The following is an 18,369-nucleotide window of genomic DNA, read 5'->3' on the forward strand; positions in this document are numbered from 1 at the left end:
GGGGGAAAAAAACTTTTCCACGATATTCAAATTTTTTAGATGCATCTATACGTGACAAAGTCTTCTTCTTCTTCTTAATCTAGTCAGTAGAACACTCACCGTCCACTTTATTAGGAACACCTGTACATTTATTCAGTTATCTAATCAGCAGCAGCACCATGCATAAAGTCATGTCAGGTCAAGAGCTTCAGTTAACGTTCACATTAAACCTCAGAATGAAGAAAAAGTGTGATCTCCGTGACTTTACCCGTGGCGTGGTTGTCGGTAGCAGAAAGGTTGGTTTCAGTGTTTCAGAAACGGAAAATTGAAAGAGATTTTCACACACAACAGTCTATAGAGTTTACACAGCATGTTCAGGGTCTTTAAATTGATTTCACGTGAGGCTGAAGACTTTCCAGGGCCGTGTGAGAGTCAGGTGGCTGTGCTTCTCAGGTCTAATGGAGCCTGGATCAAATGTGTGTGTGTGTGTGTGTGTGAGTGAATGAGCTCCTTGTTAAATACTCGTCTTTGTGTTGAACTCCAAAAGCAGCACTGAACCAGCTCATTGTACCTGCTCAGCTTCTCCTCCTCTCTCTCCTTTTTTCTGCTAGCTCAGGCACAAAAGGTCATCATGAGCCCATTTTATTTTTTTAACCACTTTTCATTTCTTTTGATGTCTTTTCTTACACTGAGCTGCATTTTAAAACGTATGAAAGTGCTATATTAAAGTTTAAGATGATATGATGATGGGGTGCAAATAATTCTGAGATGACTGTACATTAGTGATGTCATAAGCATGTTTAGATAATAAACGGCGTACTATATAGCACTGTACAATGTGCTACTATCTAAAACAAGTTAAGCCTAATCGATATTGTCGTCAATTCCAAAACTATTGACCCCTCCCCCCTTATAGACACAAACAATTTCAGGTTGTCGTTTACAAAGCAAGCAGGCGACGACGCGGACGTGTTAACAGGCGGTTTATTAGATAAAAGTTAATACGAGTGACACACAGTTGCTTTTGTTTGCATTTCAGAGTAACAGCAGCTGAACAGCACAGTGAACTCGACAGAGATGTGCTCATTCCAGGCTCTGCAACAGCAGATAACAAATCAGCCTTTGATCACAGCAACATTCAACGTTTTCACTTCAGAGCACGTCTTCTTGTTAAATCGTGGGGGGGAAAAAACTTAAGAGCTTGCAGCATATACATGCTCTCAAATTAGCTTAATTTTTTTTTGGTCCTAAATGCATTATATCATTACTAATACACTTTATTACTGTGTAATGAAGTTTATGACAGAGTAATAAAGTCAGTAGTCAGTGCTGTTAGTGTTAGGAATATTCAAGTAATGTGTTCAACTACACAAGTCTGCTAAAACACTCTCGCCAGCTGATATAGAGCATTCAGACTCGTATTGTATTGTATTATTCATGCTGTACCGTTTATAGCTGTGGAGGATTTGTGCATTTCATGCCTCACTGTTTGAGCACCGGGAGCTCGTTGGGTTTAAAGAAGGCTTGGGACATTCCCATGGCGTAAATGTACACTTTGGAATCCACCACAAGTTTCTCCTTCTTCAATAACTCTATAAACAGAGACAACAGAAAGAAATCAATCAAACACTGTGAGAGTGTGGGTATCAGAAAATAACCCGCAACAGGATGGTGTGATGCGGCCCGGGGAGGAGCAGAGTGTCATCAACAGCGTATCCTGAAGTGTTTAAGACAAGTTAGTTCCTTACATCTCATCAACTAATACATGATATTTTTTAATCTGTTAATTATTCCGTAGATGTTTTGCCGTACACGTCCCTGTGAATGAGCGGTTTCTATAGAAACAATCCGAATCGAGAATTCAACAGCACTGTGGTATAAGCACTTTATGAAATAAATCCTTTTCACCCCTTCATACGGCCGTTTCAGCTAAAACAGCACACACAAAACACAAATAAAAGATAGGTACTTTCACTTTACACTAGAGGTCAAACGATTTTTTGGATTTTACCGATATCGATACCTAAGTTGGGCGGTACCTGCCTGACACTAACCGATTAATCAACCGATAGTTTTTAAAAATTGATGCTGAATGAAAACACAAGTAAAAATACTGCCGAACTTTATTACAAAAATAAACCGTACTGACTGTACCATAAATGTACTGCACTTTTTTTTTTAAAGGAAATAATTATATAAATATTAATATATTAACTATTAATAAATATTAACGTAAATAAATTATATAAATCCAAACTGAACCAAAAAGTAACACTTTTAACAAATTAATCAAAAAACACTTCAAATAACACAACAAAATTTGCCAGTGATGGTTTTTATTTCGCCTCTAGAGGACGCTCTCGTACTGTATAATGACAGCGGACACTTCTCAGTCGCTCCCGCAATGGACGCAACCGGGAAAAACTTATCGGTGTGGGTTTTTGCTGCTAACCGATAGGTCCAGCAATCGGTTATCGATGCCGATTAATCGGCAAAACCTATCAATTGGTTGACCTCTACTTCACTCCGACTTTATGCAGGTGAAATTCGATCACGAGATCTCGGTCTTGTGAACCAGTAGAAAACACGAATGCGGTACTGTGGTCTCTTTAGTTTATAAAGAAGAAGAAAAAATATGAAGGAGCTGCTTATGAATAATAATTGCTAGCTTTATTACTATTGTGTGGCTGAAAACAAAATGGCCGCCTCGTCCACCACAGTATACACAGGTTTTTGTGGTAATATTCTGTTTTTATTCTCTGCTAACATAGTGTTTTTTTAAAGCAATGTAAGCCCCGGTGTGTCATATGTACTAAGTAATATGACAACATTTATGGTACCTTCTGTGAAAATTCAACACGTGATACAATTTTATACTAGGTATAGTTTGTAACATTCTTTCTTTAAAAACATGTAACGATACTCACCATCTATTTTCCTCTGAAATTCATCTAAAGGTAGAAGAATCACGTCGACAAATTCTGGAGAGAAAAAAAAATCGTTTAAACGAACGAAAACAACAAAAACAGGGAAGTTTGTGTATTAATATATTTCAAGAGTAATGAGTTTTACCTCCATCACCTAAAAAAAGACCAAAGGGAGAAAAAAAGAAAGAAAGAAATTAGTAATAAGTAACTACGCTTTGATGAAGTCTGTGTGAGAATGAAAGAACAGACGATGTCATGAGTAAGGACAGGACAACACTGGAGACTTACCGAGCTGCTGGGTGGGGTTTATATTTTCACTATCATCCCCATTAATGTTGACCATCACAATCTGCGTGCTGCAGTTAGACAGGCCAGGATCCAGGCATGTGACTGACAGGATGAGACAGAGAAAGGTGCTCATTTCTACAACATACACAACACAACACACACAGTTTTAATTCACATGATCATTGTTCAGTCATCCAGTCTCAGTGTTACCTGGCGTGACTCCCACCACTTCTCCCTTGTAGCCAGTCTCCTCCTTCAGCTCTCTCAGAGCAGCCATCTCAGCGTTCTCGTTATCATCAATCAGACCTAAAAACAAAATAAAAAAATCACACAGAGTGTCAATCACTGCCAAATGCTCTTTCTATCATGACCGCTTACAGTTTCGTGGGAAAATATATAGAAGATATTTGCTCAGACCCGCAGGAAACTCCAGAGTGTAGCATCCCATCGGTGGCCTGAACTGTTTCACCAACACCACACAGTCCTTATGCAGAGTTCTCTTCAGGATGGCGATGATCCCCACACCTACGTTAACAAAAACAAAAAACGTAAGTAAGGCCGATTCTGTTGTTTTCTATTGGGTTTGAGATCAAAATACGAATAAGTGACGAAAGCTGACGTTCTGATCTATCATCATTTCCTCATATTAACATCTAGACGTCTTAAACAACTTAAAACATGGCACCTTTTGTTTGAAATCCTCCCCCACGTGATCAAAAATATTGGAACATGTGACTGATAGGTGTTTCTTGTTGCCCACGTGTGCCCTGTTAAATCGACTGTTTAAAGAATGAATTCTTCTTAATGTCTACTCTGGGGTCGAGACGTGTGGTTTTGCGTGTGGAGACGGCATTTGTTGTTAAAAATGATAAACCAACATGATGAACAGAGATCTGTCTTTGGGAGAAAAGCAAGTCATTCTCAAGCCGAGAAAAGAGGGAAAATAAATCAGAGGCATTGCACAAGCATTGGGCATAGCCAATACATCAATCTGGAATGTCCTGAAAAAGAAAGTAACCTCTGGTGTACTAACAACCAGATATGGAATGGGTCAGCCAAAGAAAACAACAGCAGCTGATGACTGAAACATTGTGAGAGCTTGAAGAAAAACCCAAAAACCATCAGTCAGTGATATCACCAACAACCTCCACAGGGCAGGGGTGAAGGAAACAAGAAACACAGAGGGCATGCCTCAAGACGTAAACCACTCATCAGAAGTACGAATGTGGAAAGCCAGATTGGAATTCGCAAAGAAATACACAGATGAGCCACAAAACTTCTGGAACCAAGATTAACCTCTAGCAAAGTGATGGAAAGGCCAAAGTGTGGAGAAAGAAAGGATCTGTTCATGATCCAAAACATATGCGCTCATCTGTGAAGCATGGTGGAGGTAGTGTGGCTGCTTTGAACTCATGATGGTAGCCCCAGAATGAATTGAGACGTTTACAGGAACATTTTGTCTGCCAATTTACAGAGAAATGCATCCAATCTAATTGGAAGGAGCTTCATCATGCAGCAAGACAAATGATCCAAAACACACTGTCAACTCAACAAAGGACTTCATCGGGGGAAAGTGGAAGGTTTTAGACTGGACAAGTCAATCACCAGACCTTAACCCAACTGAGCAGCATTTCACCCTCTGAAGAGAAGACTGAAGGGAGAACCCCCACAGAACAAAACAACTAAAAGAAGGTGCAGTACAAGCCTGGAAAAGCAACACAAAGGAAGAAACCGGCAGTTTGGCGACGTCAGCAGGTCACCGGCTTGATGCGGTTATAGCAAGCAAGAGATGTGCGACCAAATATTACGTGTTATTTCCTTTAAGACTATCTGTTCCTATACTTATGCTCACCTAAAAATTGGGTGATCTGCCACCAGAGATGCCATGTTCTAAGTTGTGTAAGCTGAAAACGTGTAAGCTGAAATTCTGATCCATCGTCTCATATTCATCTTTTAATCTCAAACCCAAATGTCTTCAGTGTAGAATGAAAACAATAGAACTGGCCTTGCTGTTCCAATACTTTCGGATGGGACTGTATATACTATAAAATAAAAATATGACTAACTTAAATAGATTAAACCTAGTACTTAAATATCCAACAGATTTCTGAGCAATAAACAAAAAAACGCCCTGGGAAAATAAATAAATAAATACATACATACATTCATACAAACATACATACATAAAGCACTCTACCATACTATTAAATGACATCCTGTCAGGTACAATTCGTTTTAGTATGAATATTACTGAACATTAACAATAGTTCATATCTCAAAGTATTTGAGAGGTTAATAATTCAAATGATAACAGTAGAGTGATTTTGTTATGTATTTAAAAAAAACAAACACTATGAACACCATACGTTTCATTAAAAAAAGAAACACTAAAAAAAAAAGCACTACTAATCAATCAATAAATTATTGTGAGATTTTAAGCCATGATTTACACTTGATATTAAACAGAGTTAGTTACCAACTAGAGTTATACAATATGACGATATAATATCGATATCGTGATATATTATGTCACGATACACTTTCAGACAAGGCTAACATTGGAGAAAACGTGAGAACTCACCGTCTGCATCAGCGCTGCTTGGTCTCGTTGTTCTCTTCACCGTCTCCCATATTCTGCACGAGAGTTGGTTACAGAACACACCGTTAAACCTTTCCGTGTCAATAAACACACACCTGCTTTACTGCTTTACCATCCACACAGCGAGATGACATACAGATACACACAGGACTACAGAGATGTCGGCTTCTATAATCATACAGAAGAAATCAATAGTGTACGTTTAATACGAGAACAACGAGGCGTATTTTAGACCAAAAAAACCCCCCAATAAACTACACAGTACAAGCATGTCACTCAATCAGTCTTAAAACACCATGAACCATGAACTAGGGGCGAGGTTTGTTTGTTTTTGGATTAGATGCCAAAACCCATCGCTGTACACAATACATAATTAATTATTAGTCAGCAAGTATTTCAAAGACAATCAAAAACTGAAACGTGCCGCTTGCGTAAGTATTCGACCCCCTCGGGTTTCCGGGAAGCTCCGGATGAAAGATATTGTCTTAAAAAGGACATAACTGACTTATTATTGTCATTCATCTGTGAAACAAGCCATTTTCTGAACAAAAACCACCTCAGTTGAACTGTCGTCATCGACGAGACTGTCAGTCTGACGGATAGGAAAGGAAAAATGAAGACTAAGGATCAAGGTAAGGAAAAGGTAAACGAATTTCAGGACTTAGGAATAGGGTGTACAATTATATCTAAGAGGTTGGACATGCCAGTAAGCACTGTGGGATCAATAGTGAGGAAGTGGAAGCTGCATCACACCACTGAAGCAGTACGTAAACCAGGCCTTCCATCATAATACAGCGCAAAAACAAGACAGAGACTGGTGAGGAAAGCCACGGTGAAGCCAACAGTCACTCTGAAGGAGTTATGGAGTGGCTGAGAGTGGAGTGAAGGTGCGCCACACAACCATTTCAAGAGCTCTGCCTAACTGAAGACTGTACGGGAAGCGTGGCTAGAAAGCACGAGAGTAACCCAGTGAGGATGTGCTTTTTTTGGTGAGATGAGACAAAGATCAAGATACTGCAGGCCATATTTGAATTGGCACCATCCCTACAGTGAAATGTGGTGGTGGCAGCATCATGCTCTGGAGATGTTTTTCCTCCTCGGAGTCTGAGCTCCTTGAAAGAACTGAAGGGAGAATGGATGGAGTAAAAATACAGGGGGGTATTACAAGAGAACCAGCTTCAAAGCTTGGTAGAAACGTCACATCTCGGCCAAAGCAATGCAGGTTCAAAAGCAAAAAGGTAAAGTATGAAAACTGCAGTCAACAAAAAACATCCGAGCAACCTGAAAAACCTGGAACAAATCTGCAACTACGAATGGGGGGGAAGCACTCCCAAACAGTGTGTAAAGCTGGTAGGAACTTAAAACAAACACACACTTGGTTCCATCAAGTACTAGTTTGAAAGGATTGAATATTTATGCAAGCAGCATTTCTCAGGTTTTTTTTTTTTGTTTTTTTAAATATCTACTAAGGCACTCCCTGCTGAAAAAAAGAATACAGAAACCCTCATAGAATTTGTAATGGATATAATGGGAATTGTCTAGGTTTAAATGGAAACTGTAATGGTCCCCGTGGGACCAATAGAAGGGGATGTCTATTGATTGCATGTTAGTGGATACCATTAAGGACCAATCATGGTAATGGTGTTAATGGTTAGCTCATAATTTGTAATGGTATTTGTAGCAGAAGCCATTAGATTCTTTTTTTTTTTTCAGCAGGGACTGTGTATAACATCAGTGATTTGTACCTAGTGTTTCCAGATGGATCCACATACGTGGTCTTCTCAAGCCTCACCCACTTTCCAGTCGCTGTGACCTACACAAGAACACATGTGTGTGTGTGTGTGTGTGTGTGTATATATATATATATATATATATATATATATATATATATATATATATATATATGTATATATGTATATATGTATATATGTATATGTATGTGTGTGTAAACTGATCAGGACAAAACTCAACATCTAGATGATTGATCAGAACATTATTTATTTCAGTCGCAGTGTTAGTTAATGTTTACCTCCTCTTTGACTACATGAGGCTGTGTGCAGCTTTTCTCCGGACAGCTCATGGTGTCTGTGTGCTGTGTAATCTCTGCCTGCACACACACACACACACACACCAAACAATCAAACAATCTAATAAATAAACAGAAATTCATTCTTAAACATAGACCTTAATGGGTGAAAGTTCACTTAGACCGCTACACTTCCGCACTAATTAGGGTTTATTCAATCTGTTTCCGTCCTGTAGAAGATCCGTCTATACTACTTCAAAACATATTAAATCTTTGTGCTGTGAAATTATACAAATATATATAATACATGCGAGAATACTGATGCCACTCACGTGCAAGGATCCAAAGTTTTGTCACAATTTGAAACGGCCACCCACTGGTGTAACCCAAAAACATCGCCCCTCTCATCCACATCTATTCTTTATTTTAGATAAAGCGTATGCTATTTTGTGAATTATATTGATCGTTTATCTCTAAAACAACATTCTAAATTTTATGTGCATACATCGAGACGTAAAATGTTGCATTTTAGGCACCAAAACAACATAGGAACTATTGTCTTGGGCCCTTGTTGAGTAGGACTTATTTAACGTTGCACAATTATCCGGACTGTAAAGCATTATGAAGAAAGAGCAAGTTGCTAATTGTCAGTTTTCGGTTTGGTATCCTTTATTTAAGAAGCATACAATTAAAAGGTAAGGATGGAGGGTTGTAATGTTTATATATCTCTTAATATTGAGTTTTTTGTTATATTCTGGGAGGGGGAAAAAAGACTTCTTGGAAGTAGCTAGCTCACTTAACACGCGCTGCTAAATATGTGTAAGGTGGATATGACAGGTTAAGTGCAGCATGAAGGATTATACAGTATAATAGTTATGCAGGTAAATAACGATTTTATATATATATATATATATATATATATATATATATATATATGTATGTATGTATGTATGTATGTATGTATGTATGTGTGTGTGTGTTCACCTTTTCGTAAATATCAGTTATATTAAAAAGTATATGGATTGCCCATGTGTGGAATGCATGAGTACAAGCAAGATAAAACACTTTACCTGAAATAAAAAGATTTATAAAGAGAATGCAGACTTTCAGTTTTAATTCAAGGGGTCTAAAAATATTGCATTAACCATTTAGGAATTACAGACATTTAAAAAAATTTTTTTTACAGAGTCCCTCCATCTTTACATTCTCAAAAGTAATTTCAAAGCCAATGTGTTCATTGAAGTCTGGCACAAAAATCCGTTTATATACTGTGATTTTGTGTAGAAAGCTTGTGTAGGTATTCCAGAGACATGCTGCGTTACTATCTCTATATTCTTAGAAAGCGAAAGAAATCAGGGTTACACTTTATATTAAATTACAGTAAAAGAGTTTAAACTGTTTTGTTGTTATTTACATACCCCCCCCCCCCCCCCCAATTAAGCGTTGACGCTGTTCATGAAAGGGTTGTCATGGTGATAAATGTCTATTCCCCCCCCCCCCAGTTTGATTCTACCTCTGCCTCAGAATGTAATCGATTACCTTTTGGACGACGGGACGTTAGTGGTTTCTGGAAGGTGAGAGTTCTTCGTCTTTAATGAATGATCTAGTTAATTAAATCTATTTCTATTGAGTCCAGATGATTTAAGAGCTGGAGATCATATTTTGCAGCAGCGACAACAACAATCAGCCTTCGCAGAACAATAACAGCGGCTCAGAAGACGAGGACGACGTCCAGGTGGGTGACGTCGACATCGTTAGAGGTCGTCTCTAAAGAAATAGAACGACGCTAAAGTTTCTTCTAAATAGCAACACTGCTTTGTACAGTCTTTATGGACAGAAGAATTGACAGGTTTAGCACGATGGGGATAATTAACGCCGCTATGGCTCGGCTCTAAGTGAATCGAGTTAACATCCTTACATAAGATGAGCGGAGAGGCGCAGCTTGACGTGGCTTAAACACTAAACCGTAACTCCACTGTTGATTAGTTTTCTATACCAGCACCCCAAAGTGTGTATTCTTTACTTTATGTTAATCAGCATTGGGTTGAGTATATAAACCTCAGCAAGGGGGACGGTGGCTTAGTGGTTAGCACGTTGACCCCCCCCCCCCGTGACCCTGTGTAGGATAAGCGGATGGATTGAACCTCAATCCTGGTGCACATCCTCAATTGCGAACTTTACAAGCTCATGTTTAAGGACTCGTGTTAAGGAAAGCAGAGTACAAAGCGCCTTCCCTTCTGATTTCTGATAGTAAAGTAGTGCGATTAGACGGAAGCAGACTAATTAATAGGGTGTAAACGTGTCAAATAGTTTCTGTGTCTGAATGCTCTCTCTTTCCCAGTGGTCTGACGATGAGACGACAACAGTCGTCACGGTGAGTGTTACTCCAGCTTTTACAACTTGGACTGTGTGTTTTGAAAGATTTTACAATGCTAAAAGTACAATTCTACGAAAACTACCTCTAAAACATCTTTCTATTCCACATCTTCAATCTCTTCTTTGACTATTTCCAACTTTCCATACTCTTCTTGACTGCTCCTTGGTATTTCCTACTTATCCAGCGACTGCGTATATATGAAAAAGTTTTCTTTATTATTTTTTACAGGCTCCAGAATTCCCAGAATTTTGCTCAGAAGTTCAGGAAGCGATAAATTCCCTCGGTGGATGTGTCTTCCCTAAACTGAATTGGAGCGCACCACGGGTGAGCTGAACACTCGCGTTGTCTCGTGTTCATGTAACAAACAAAAACAAACTCTATGGCGACCTGAAAGCGAATACACTAGTGATCCACTTGAACGACATTTCTTGGTCAGAAGACAAATTCTAGACGCGCTGGGTGAAATCCAAATACGCTGTTGTATTCTGGATTGTGATTGGTCATAAGCAGATTTATATTAACGCGCTCGTTCTAATACTGTACCTTACGGTTTCTATAGTAACAACTTGCACTTGGTCTTGTGTGGCAGACTCTAAATAAGCTGGTTTTATATATATACATGTATATAAAGCGAAGTTTTCTGTAAGGAGATGTTTATTTTACCTTAATGGAAGGAGTCTCCAGCGCCAGTGCTCTGTAACCCTTTGTTAACCCTTTTGTTTCTGTGTGTGTTTTTTGTTATTAACGTTGAGAGCGAGAGACTAAAAAGGCTGGAGAGAGAAGGACTGTTTATAGCTGCTGTAACGTACGTGATAACCGGATGCTAACCTGTCTTACACAACGTCACCTGTGACTCTAAGTGGATAAAATAAAATAAAAAGGCACGACGTCTCATTCGTTCATAAATAAAATCTCGTTTGTGTTGGCAAATTGCTGTGATGTAAGAGGAATAAAAGACGCTGGGAGGTTCTGTTCTAGGAAATGAATCGACAGTAACTCTGCTACGTCACGTCACGTCACCCTGTCGTCGATTATATTCCTACAACAGAACGTCCCAAAGTGTTTTATTCCTCTTTACATCCCAGCAATTTTCCAACACAAATAAGATTTTAGTTATGAACGAATGAGACGTGCTTTTTTAAAAAATTGTATTTATCAGAGTCACGCGTCATGTTGTGGAACGTCCCACGAAACGCAGAGAAACGTAAAGTACCGACACGAAACTCCCCATAATAACATCTTTGCAAGGGTTTCTGTTTAATCTGGCAACACTGTGCAAGTTTGCTTTGGTTGTTTTGAAAATGGTTTGTTTGGTTGTTTTGAAACCTGTCATACTCTCTTTAGATGATGGTTTCTATGTTTATATTTATTAATGCTAGGCAAACATTCACATTTTCTGTGTTAATTTTGTAGTGGTGTTTGTGTTGTTTTGAAGATAGTGATTGTTGTTGTCGTCTTGTGTTATGTTATTTAATTTTTGTGCATTAGGAGCCTCTTGAAAACGAGATGAAGCATCTCAAGGGGTTTATCCTAAAGAATAAATTTGTTATAAACTTACGGAGTTTTTTTTGACCGCTTTTTTTAAATTGTCGAAATCGCAATCGCACGAAAACCGGCCCGAATCTGCGATAATTTTGAAGGAAGGGAAAAAATCGCAAGCTCCTCTGAATATTACGCCGTTTGCGTGATTCCTTCCTACGATCGTACAATCACAAAATCCTGGAGGAACTGACTGTCGCAGGGGAACAAGATAAACTTTCGAATATATATATATTTTTTAAATGATCGTTGTTATACGTTGTTGTATTCTGCCGTATTTCCTGATTAATAACCCAGGTGTGTTGTGTTCGTGTTTCTTCTCACATGTAGGATGCTAACTGGATTGCCCTGAACAGCTCGCTGCAGTGTCAGAGTCTCAGCGACATCTTCCTTCTGTTTAAAAGCTCAGACTTCGTCACGCACGATCTCACACAGCCGTAAGTGAACCGGTTACAGACGTCTTCCTCTCACAGATCTGCTCACTGCGTTGTGTTTAACACTCGAAGCGTCACTTCTCTTCTCTGCTCTTCTGTGGCAGGTTCCTTCAGTGCAACGACGACTCTCCAGACCCTGTTATAAACTATGAGGTGCAACCCACACACACACACACACACACACACACATAGAGAGAGCACTAACTACATTCACTAAGTGCTTCCTTTACACTCAGACTTTCCCGTGTGTCTGTTCTCGTCTAGCTCGTGCTGAGGAAATGGAGCGAGCTCATTCCTGGAGGGGAATTTCGCTGCTTTGTGAAAGAGAACAAGCTGATTGGTATGAAAACTCCACATGACCATGGAGTTATTTCTCTCAACAACAAAAAAGAAGGCAATTCGATCATTTCTTTAATGCCCGGTTTTCATTTAAACAATTCAAATAAACACACGCTGTATAATCTGCCCAGCGTGTGTTTTGAAGATTTAGTGCGTAATGTTTAATGGGTCCATTTCTAGACCTTTTAATAATAATAATAATAATAATAATAATAATAATAAATTCGAGTTAACGGAAAATTTGTGATGCTGCAAAACTTAATGTTGCGCCTGTCGTATGTTGAAACGAGTCTCCCAAAGATACCCGGATGATCTACTATTTCCGGGAGGTTTTCCAAGTGTAAATGTTAAATTAAATTCTACAGTATAAATGATATAAGGATTAACGAATGATGAAATGCAACGAGGAGTGCGTTTGCGGTGACGGTGTGCGCGTAACCAGGCGACAACGTTCTCTTGCGTTTAACGACGTATTAATATGTCCCAGTCCTCGCATACTCTCTTGCTACACACTCAAAAGTACGTATTACGCCGTCACAGAAAGAGTACACGCTCTCAGTGCATGCTATAAGGAGGAGCATTGGGGACACCGGAGACTCCTTCTGTAAATGTTACCTAAATAAACGTCTCCTCACGATATCAACAACGATAACGTTTTATCCTCATCGTAAGATCAGTCGGGTTAAGTAAAGCGTCCTCCGTGCAAGTCCGTCTGAATTTGCTGTTGCTATAGGAACGGGGCGATTTGACGACATAAGCATCGGAGCTGCTGTTGCATGTGTTATCATATCATTTTACTGAAATGTGATTTTCGGCCCGAGTTGAACCGTCTCTTTAGATCGTTAGCTACAATAAAAGACTTCGCTGTAGGAAGCACCTGTGTATCCTTGATCTAGAAGCCTCGTACGTGTGTCCTCTCTCCTCTCTGCCTTTTTAACACACTTGAATTGATGCATGCTCCAAGATGGCGCTCCTTAACGGTGTAGGACCGCGGAATCAAGGAGTGTGGGCTTTTTAACTGTTTGCAGTTCACCTATCAGACAGAAGAGGGGGGTAAAACTTATGAGCGGCTCCTTTAATATACGGTATAATGAACAACAGTCAGTATCTGATTCAGTACTCAGTACCATAAATGCTAACTGATGCAACGTTTTGTCTTAGTATTAGTATTAGTATTTTGTCTTAGTATTTGATCTTAGTATTCTCGATTTATTTTTTTGAGGATCACGTGTGTCTGATCTCGGCTTGCAGGAATCTCTCAGAGAGACTACACACAGCATTACCAGCACATCTCCAAACAGGAAGTGAGTATCTCCTCCTCCATCCAGCAGTTCTTCAGAGAGCACATTCAGCACCAGTTCCCCAACGACGACTGTGAGTCGCCTCTGATAGTCTGCACACAGAAACCAGCAACAATCTGAACGTTCTGAGTTCTGATGTATTCTTGTGCTTTCTCCCCCCCCCCTCCTCCAGTTGTCTTGGACGTGTACAGAGACAGCATGGTGAGGACTGAAACTGTGTTCTAGATTGTTCTATTATAAGCACTATTTATCCTGCTGTGTGTTTTTTTTTTTTTTAAGTAAAGTGTTCATATCGTGCACGTGACAGGGTCGTGTGTGGCTGATCGACTTTAATCCGTTCGGCGAGGTTACAGACTCGCTGCTGTTCACGTGGGAGGAGTTAACATCTGGAACCAGTCTTTCATTACAGGTACTTTTCGCGAGGAACACCTTTATTGATGCGATTGTTTGCTGAAAGACTTTACAGCGAAGGGGAGAGGCTGAACTTGGACTGTAAAAGCATCACATGGGGGGAAAATCACTAATCTGCGTAAAACCTTTAAGCGGGAACACAGGAAACTCTCATTACAGCTTTGGAAATAGTTGGAAAATTACGCTGCTAACCGGGAAGTAGGAATTACATCATTTTGAACCCGGCATCTTGTGTTAACAGGATGGTCCTGCTTTCCGTTACACCACCAGCGAAGTGACCGTCCAGCCAAGTCCATGTTTGTCTTATCGAATCCCGCGAGACTTCCTGGACCTGTCCACTGGAGAGGACACTTACAAGCTAATCGATTTCCTCAAACTGGTGAGCGACCGATTTTTTTTTTTTTTTTTTTTTTTAATTAGATTTCTTGAGTAAATTGTAAATAAAAATGCAGTCACTCCATAAAGGAGAAGAGCTTTTCTATTACAAGTTCCTTTTCGTTGTAGAAAAAAGGTCAACAGGATGATGACGAAGACGACGACGACGAGCCTCACACGGCCAGTGTGTGAAAACCCCTGTTTCCCAACGTTCACTTCCTCTGTGTACTCATTAGGGACGGTTCATTAATTTCCCACCACATGATGTCTATAATGTACATAGTGTAAACTTCAACACCGGGAGATTCAAATGCGACAACGCTCTGGTCTTATCCGCACACAAATACGAGCAAGTACGCACCCTATAAGACACCCCCGCCCGAGTCTGCTTGCGTTAGTGCAGAACGGTGTTAGAATAAAGAAAGAAGTAATGATGTAACGATTATTTAAGCCATGCTTCTCAAATGTACACTTGTAAATGTTACAATAAGACAATCTGGGTTTGTTCTGAATAAACGTACGAGGTTTAAATACACTGCTGTACTTATTGTTCATATGAAATATATATCTATAGACATATCAATCTCTCTCTCATATATATATATATATATATATATATATATATATATATATATAGTTTATTATTATTATAATGATTATTATTAATAACCATGTTTGGTTTTACACACTGTGATCGTGTGATGCAGGAAAATGTTTGTACATTGGTAAAGAAATATATAAACAGACCATTTCTTTTCACTTTTCAAAACATAATGAAGCCCGACAGGGGTTTCCTGGAAAAACAGACGTGTGTGTGAGAGACAGTCAAGTCTCTCCAAGATGTTCAGAAAAACATCTTAACCAGCTTTACAAAACTGCACAAAGCATGTCCGAGACTACCGATTCATTTTTGATACAAGAGCAGTAATTGCCAAATAATGGCTTGTGTTTAGTTTGATTTATTTACTGCTCTTTATGGTGAACGTTATGATAACGTTCCATTTTCCTTTAAGGCATCTGTGCTTTACAGAATTGCTCTGCATGTGCCAAGACCGTTGTACAGTACTGTACACTTTTATTTTTAGATTTTAATCTCATCGTCCAGGCGCTTATCTATTATTATGATCTACTTCGGCTACTCTCCGTCCGACATCGTATCCGAGATTAGAATGGGTGGGTCCTGAATCGTAGTGTATTGAAGTGAGTATCCAGAAGGTGAAGGTGCCCAGATGGATGAAATTTCCATTATATTTTCAAACTGTGGCGCCGTGGACACTTTTTCAGCTAAGCTCGAGCACTAACCAAAGTTTTTTTTTATTTTTATTGTCACGTAAGATTAATGGATGGATGGATGTGTAAAAGGCGTACCATGTTTATCTTGTAAGGTCAAATGAAATGATCTAAGGAATGTTTACACAGTGACTGAGTGTGTGTAACACCCAGTGCACGACGTGTTAGTCTGCACCAGTACTTGCATACTCTTTTGCTACACGCTCAAAAGTATATACTTTTTCCCCTTCACAGAAAGGAGTATGTACTCTTCGTGCATAGTATAATTAGCTGAATTGGCATGTAGCATAAAACTCTTACTGGAAAGGGTGTAATTGATTTTAAGGACATGTAAGAAAACAGTAAAGTCAGAATTCAAAAACATTTTATTAAAACAATACAGCAGATATAAAAGGTTCTACTGCAGACGCTCCGAATTCACTGTGTGTGCTTCGACGAGAAATAGTATGCACCTCCCACACCTTAATAAATTAATATTAAAAAGAATAACGAAATCAAAAAAAAAGAAGGAAAATCAACCTCATCAAAAATGAATTAAACATATTACGCAGTGAATCAAGGCCTTGCGTCGGTGGTGGATTCAGGGCCCTACGGCGCTGACAGTTTGCACTGATAACACTGTCAAAGTCTCTTACAGACGGATGAGTGTGCAGTCTACAGGATCATCCTGTATTGAAGTTCCAAGACGTTGACGTCGATCCCCGAGCTGACGAGTAAGGCAGCGTTTTAAGAAACGGACGGTGGCTGTGCGATGCCGCCGTTACGGCCCTCCATCTTGTTAAAACGTCCTCTGAAGAAGCCTCGTCTCGCACTGAGCGGTCGAACCCAGACTGTAGCAATACTCTTAAGTAGATGAAACACAGTGTGATGCGTTCATGGATCTCTAACACTTGACCCACAAGCCCTTCGGAAAAGGCGAGCAAAAAGTTTCGAATGTTGCAATGCAAAAAAAAAAAAAAAAGTCAATCAAATCGAATGAAATAAAAGAAGTGTCCCGACCAAACAGACTGCATTTCATTAAATAAAGCAAAAAGCAGCTAATCATTAGCAATGAAATAAAACGTGTGCACACACACACACACACACACACACACACACACACACACACACACACACACACACACACACACACACACACACACACATCTCAGCATCTCTGTATGCCAGGATCTTCAACATCCCATAATATGAATCAAAACGTGTGATCTGAGGTGCTATAAACCAAACAGAGAAGCAGAAATTCCTTATGTGGAAAAAAAAAAAAAAGGGAGCCTGAAAATGATATCTTAAGGCCAGATGTTGGACCTGGTGCACGTCAGGATTATGGCTTTGCCAGAAAAACTCTCCCAGTGGCTTCTCGTGGACTTCTGAAGACTCGGCGCTCCAAGGATACACACTGTCACAGCGTCTGAGAAAAACCCTGGCTGTGCACGGTCACGTGACGCAGCGAATATCGCTTCGTTCAGTTCGATCCGAAATCCGAGTTTCTCTCCGGTCCTTTAGTCTTATTATTTGGTTCAGAAGTGCACAGTTAATTTGCTGACTCCAAGATCCTAATCGATGCACCCATTTTGCATCTTTTCCGCTCAATTTAACAATACTATAATGATTTTTTTTTGTTGTTTTTATTATTATTATTATTATTTAACATTTGTAAAAATCTATATAACCCAGGTTTAGAAATCTTATTTACATTAATAATAACAATGTTTATAACAGTTGAAACCATTTGCACCTTTAAAGGCAAAATTTCACAACTTAATTTGTTTTTTTGTTTTTCTCCCCTAGCCCAGTTAATATGCAAACAGCATGAAGTCAGATGTGTGTTTACAGATCTCAAAAACAACTCTGTAAATCAGTATTTCAGACTCGGTCCACCGTCGAGCTCCACTGAATCGCATCGTGTGTTGCCTTTTTTTTATTATTAAAGAGGGCAGAAGAGGTGGAGAGAAGGAATTAGCGGGAAAACAAACAGAAGGAAAGATCTTGTTCAGCCCTCGGTAGTGGAGTGAGACAGGTGAGAGAGGAGGAGGCGTTACTGGCGGTGGTGGTAATAAAAGGAGAGCTCGGTCTCCCCCTAGTGGTGTAGTGCGGTCTCACAGAGCGCCGTCCGCGGTACAGCCGGCTCCCACCGTGTAGCGCAGCTCCTGCAGGTTGGACACGCCGTGGAAGTGCACGAACGCTCCCGCGACAACCAAGATGTGGAACAGCTGGTGCGAGTGGAACTGAGGAGCACGAGAACAGAAAATAAATAAAAATCACATCAAAACTTGACAGAAGCAGCCTGATCATTTACACGTGTGAGGACTGATTCTGATAAGAGACAATCACGAAATATATGGACCGATCGGAGCGTGTTGTTCATGTCAACAAATATCATATCAGAAGTAACTGAAAGTCCGTACGTGTCTAAACGAAACAAACCCCAGGGAGAAGACGCACCAGGTTCCGAAAACAAACGCTCCAAACGAGCCAGGTGTGAAA

The 18,369-nt window shown here is 39.7% G+C and overlaps 3 protein-coding genes across 3 annotated transcripts in view; 1 reads left to right on the forward strand and 2 right to left on the reverse strand.

Moving 5' to 3' along the window:
• Positions 1 to 949: 949 nt before the first annotated feature.
• Positions 950 to 8,170, reverse strand: nudt5 (nudix (nucleoside diphosphate linked moiety X)-type motif 5). Its single transcript, NM_001200971.1, is given in 10 exon segments — positions 950 to 1,571; positions 2,907 to 2,960; positions 3,052 to 3,060; positions 3,195 to 3,296; positions 3,405 to 3,500; positions 3,612 to 3,719; positions 5,776 to 5,828; positions 7,539 to 7,606; positions 7,823 to 7,900; positions 8,152 to 8,170. Coding segments are annotated over 9 exon segments (651 nt in total). The 5' UTR covers positions 7,874 to 7,900; positions 8,152 to 8,170; the 3' UTR covers positions 950 to 1,461.
• A 268-nt stretch (positions 8,171 to 8,438) lies between these two features.
• cdc123 (cell division cycle 123 homolog (S. cerevisiae)) lies at positions 8,439 to 15,126 on the forward strand. Its single transcript, NM_001200505.1, is given in 13 exon segments — positions 8,439 to 8,514; positions 9,322 to 9,393; positions 9,488 to 9,554; positions 10,161 to 10,193; positions 10,425 to 10,520; positions 12,066 to 12,172; positions 12,274 to 12,322; positions 12,434 to 12,509; positions 13,760 to 13,882; positions 13,982 to 14,010; positions 14,117 to 14,218; positions 14,462 to 14,599; positions 14,725 to 15,126. Coding segments are annotated over 13 exon segments (1,029 nt in total). The 5' UTR covers positions 8,439 to 8,440; the 3' UTR covers positions 14,788 to 15,126.
• Positions 15,127 to 16,232: 1,106 nt separating this feature from the next.
• Positions 16,233 to 18,369, reverse strand: part of adipor2 (adiponectin receptor 2) — a 37,847-nt gene continuing 35,710 nt past the window's right edge. Inside the window, exon 8 of the mRNA XM_017494327.2 lies at positions 16,233 to 18,110. Coding sequence (XP_017349816.1) covers positions 17,982 to 18,110 — 129 coding nt within the window. The 3' untranslated portion in view covers positions 16,233 to 17,981. The remainder of the gene's footprint in view (positions 18,111 to 18,369) is intronic.

Source organism: Ictalurus punctatus, chromosome 19 (genome assembly GCF_001660625.3).
Source record: "Ictalurus punctatus breed USDA103 chromosome 19, Coco_2.0, whole genome shotgun sequence".
In the NCBI taxonomy this organism is placed as follows: domain Eukaryota; kingdom Metazoa; phylum Chordata; class Actinopteri; order Siluriformes; family Ictaluridae; genus Ictalurus; species Ictalurus punctatus.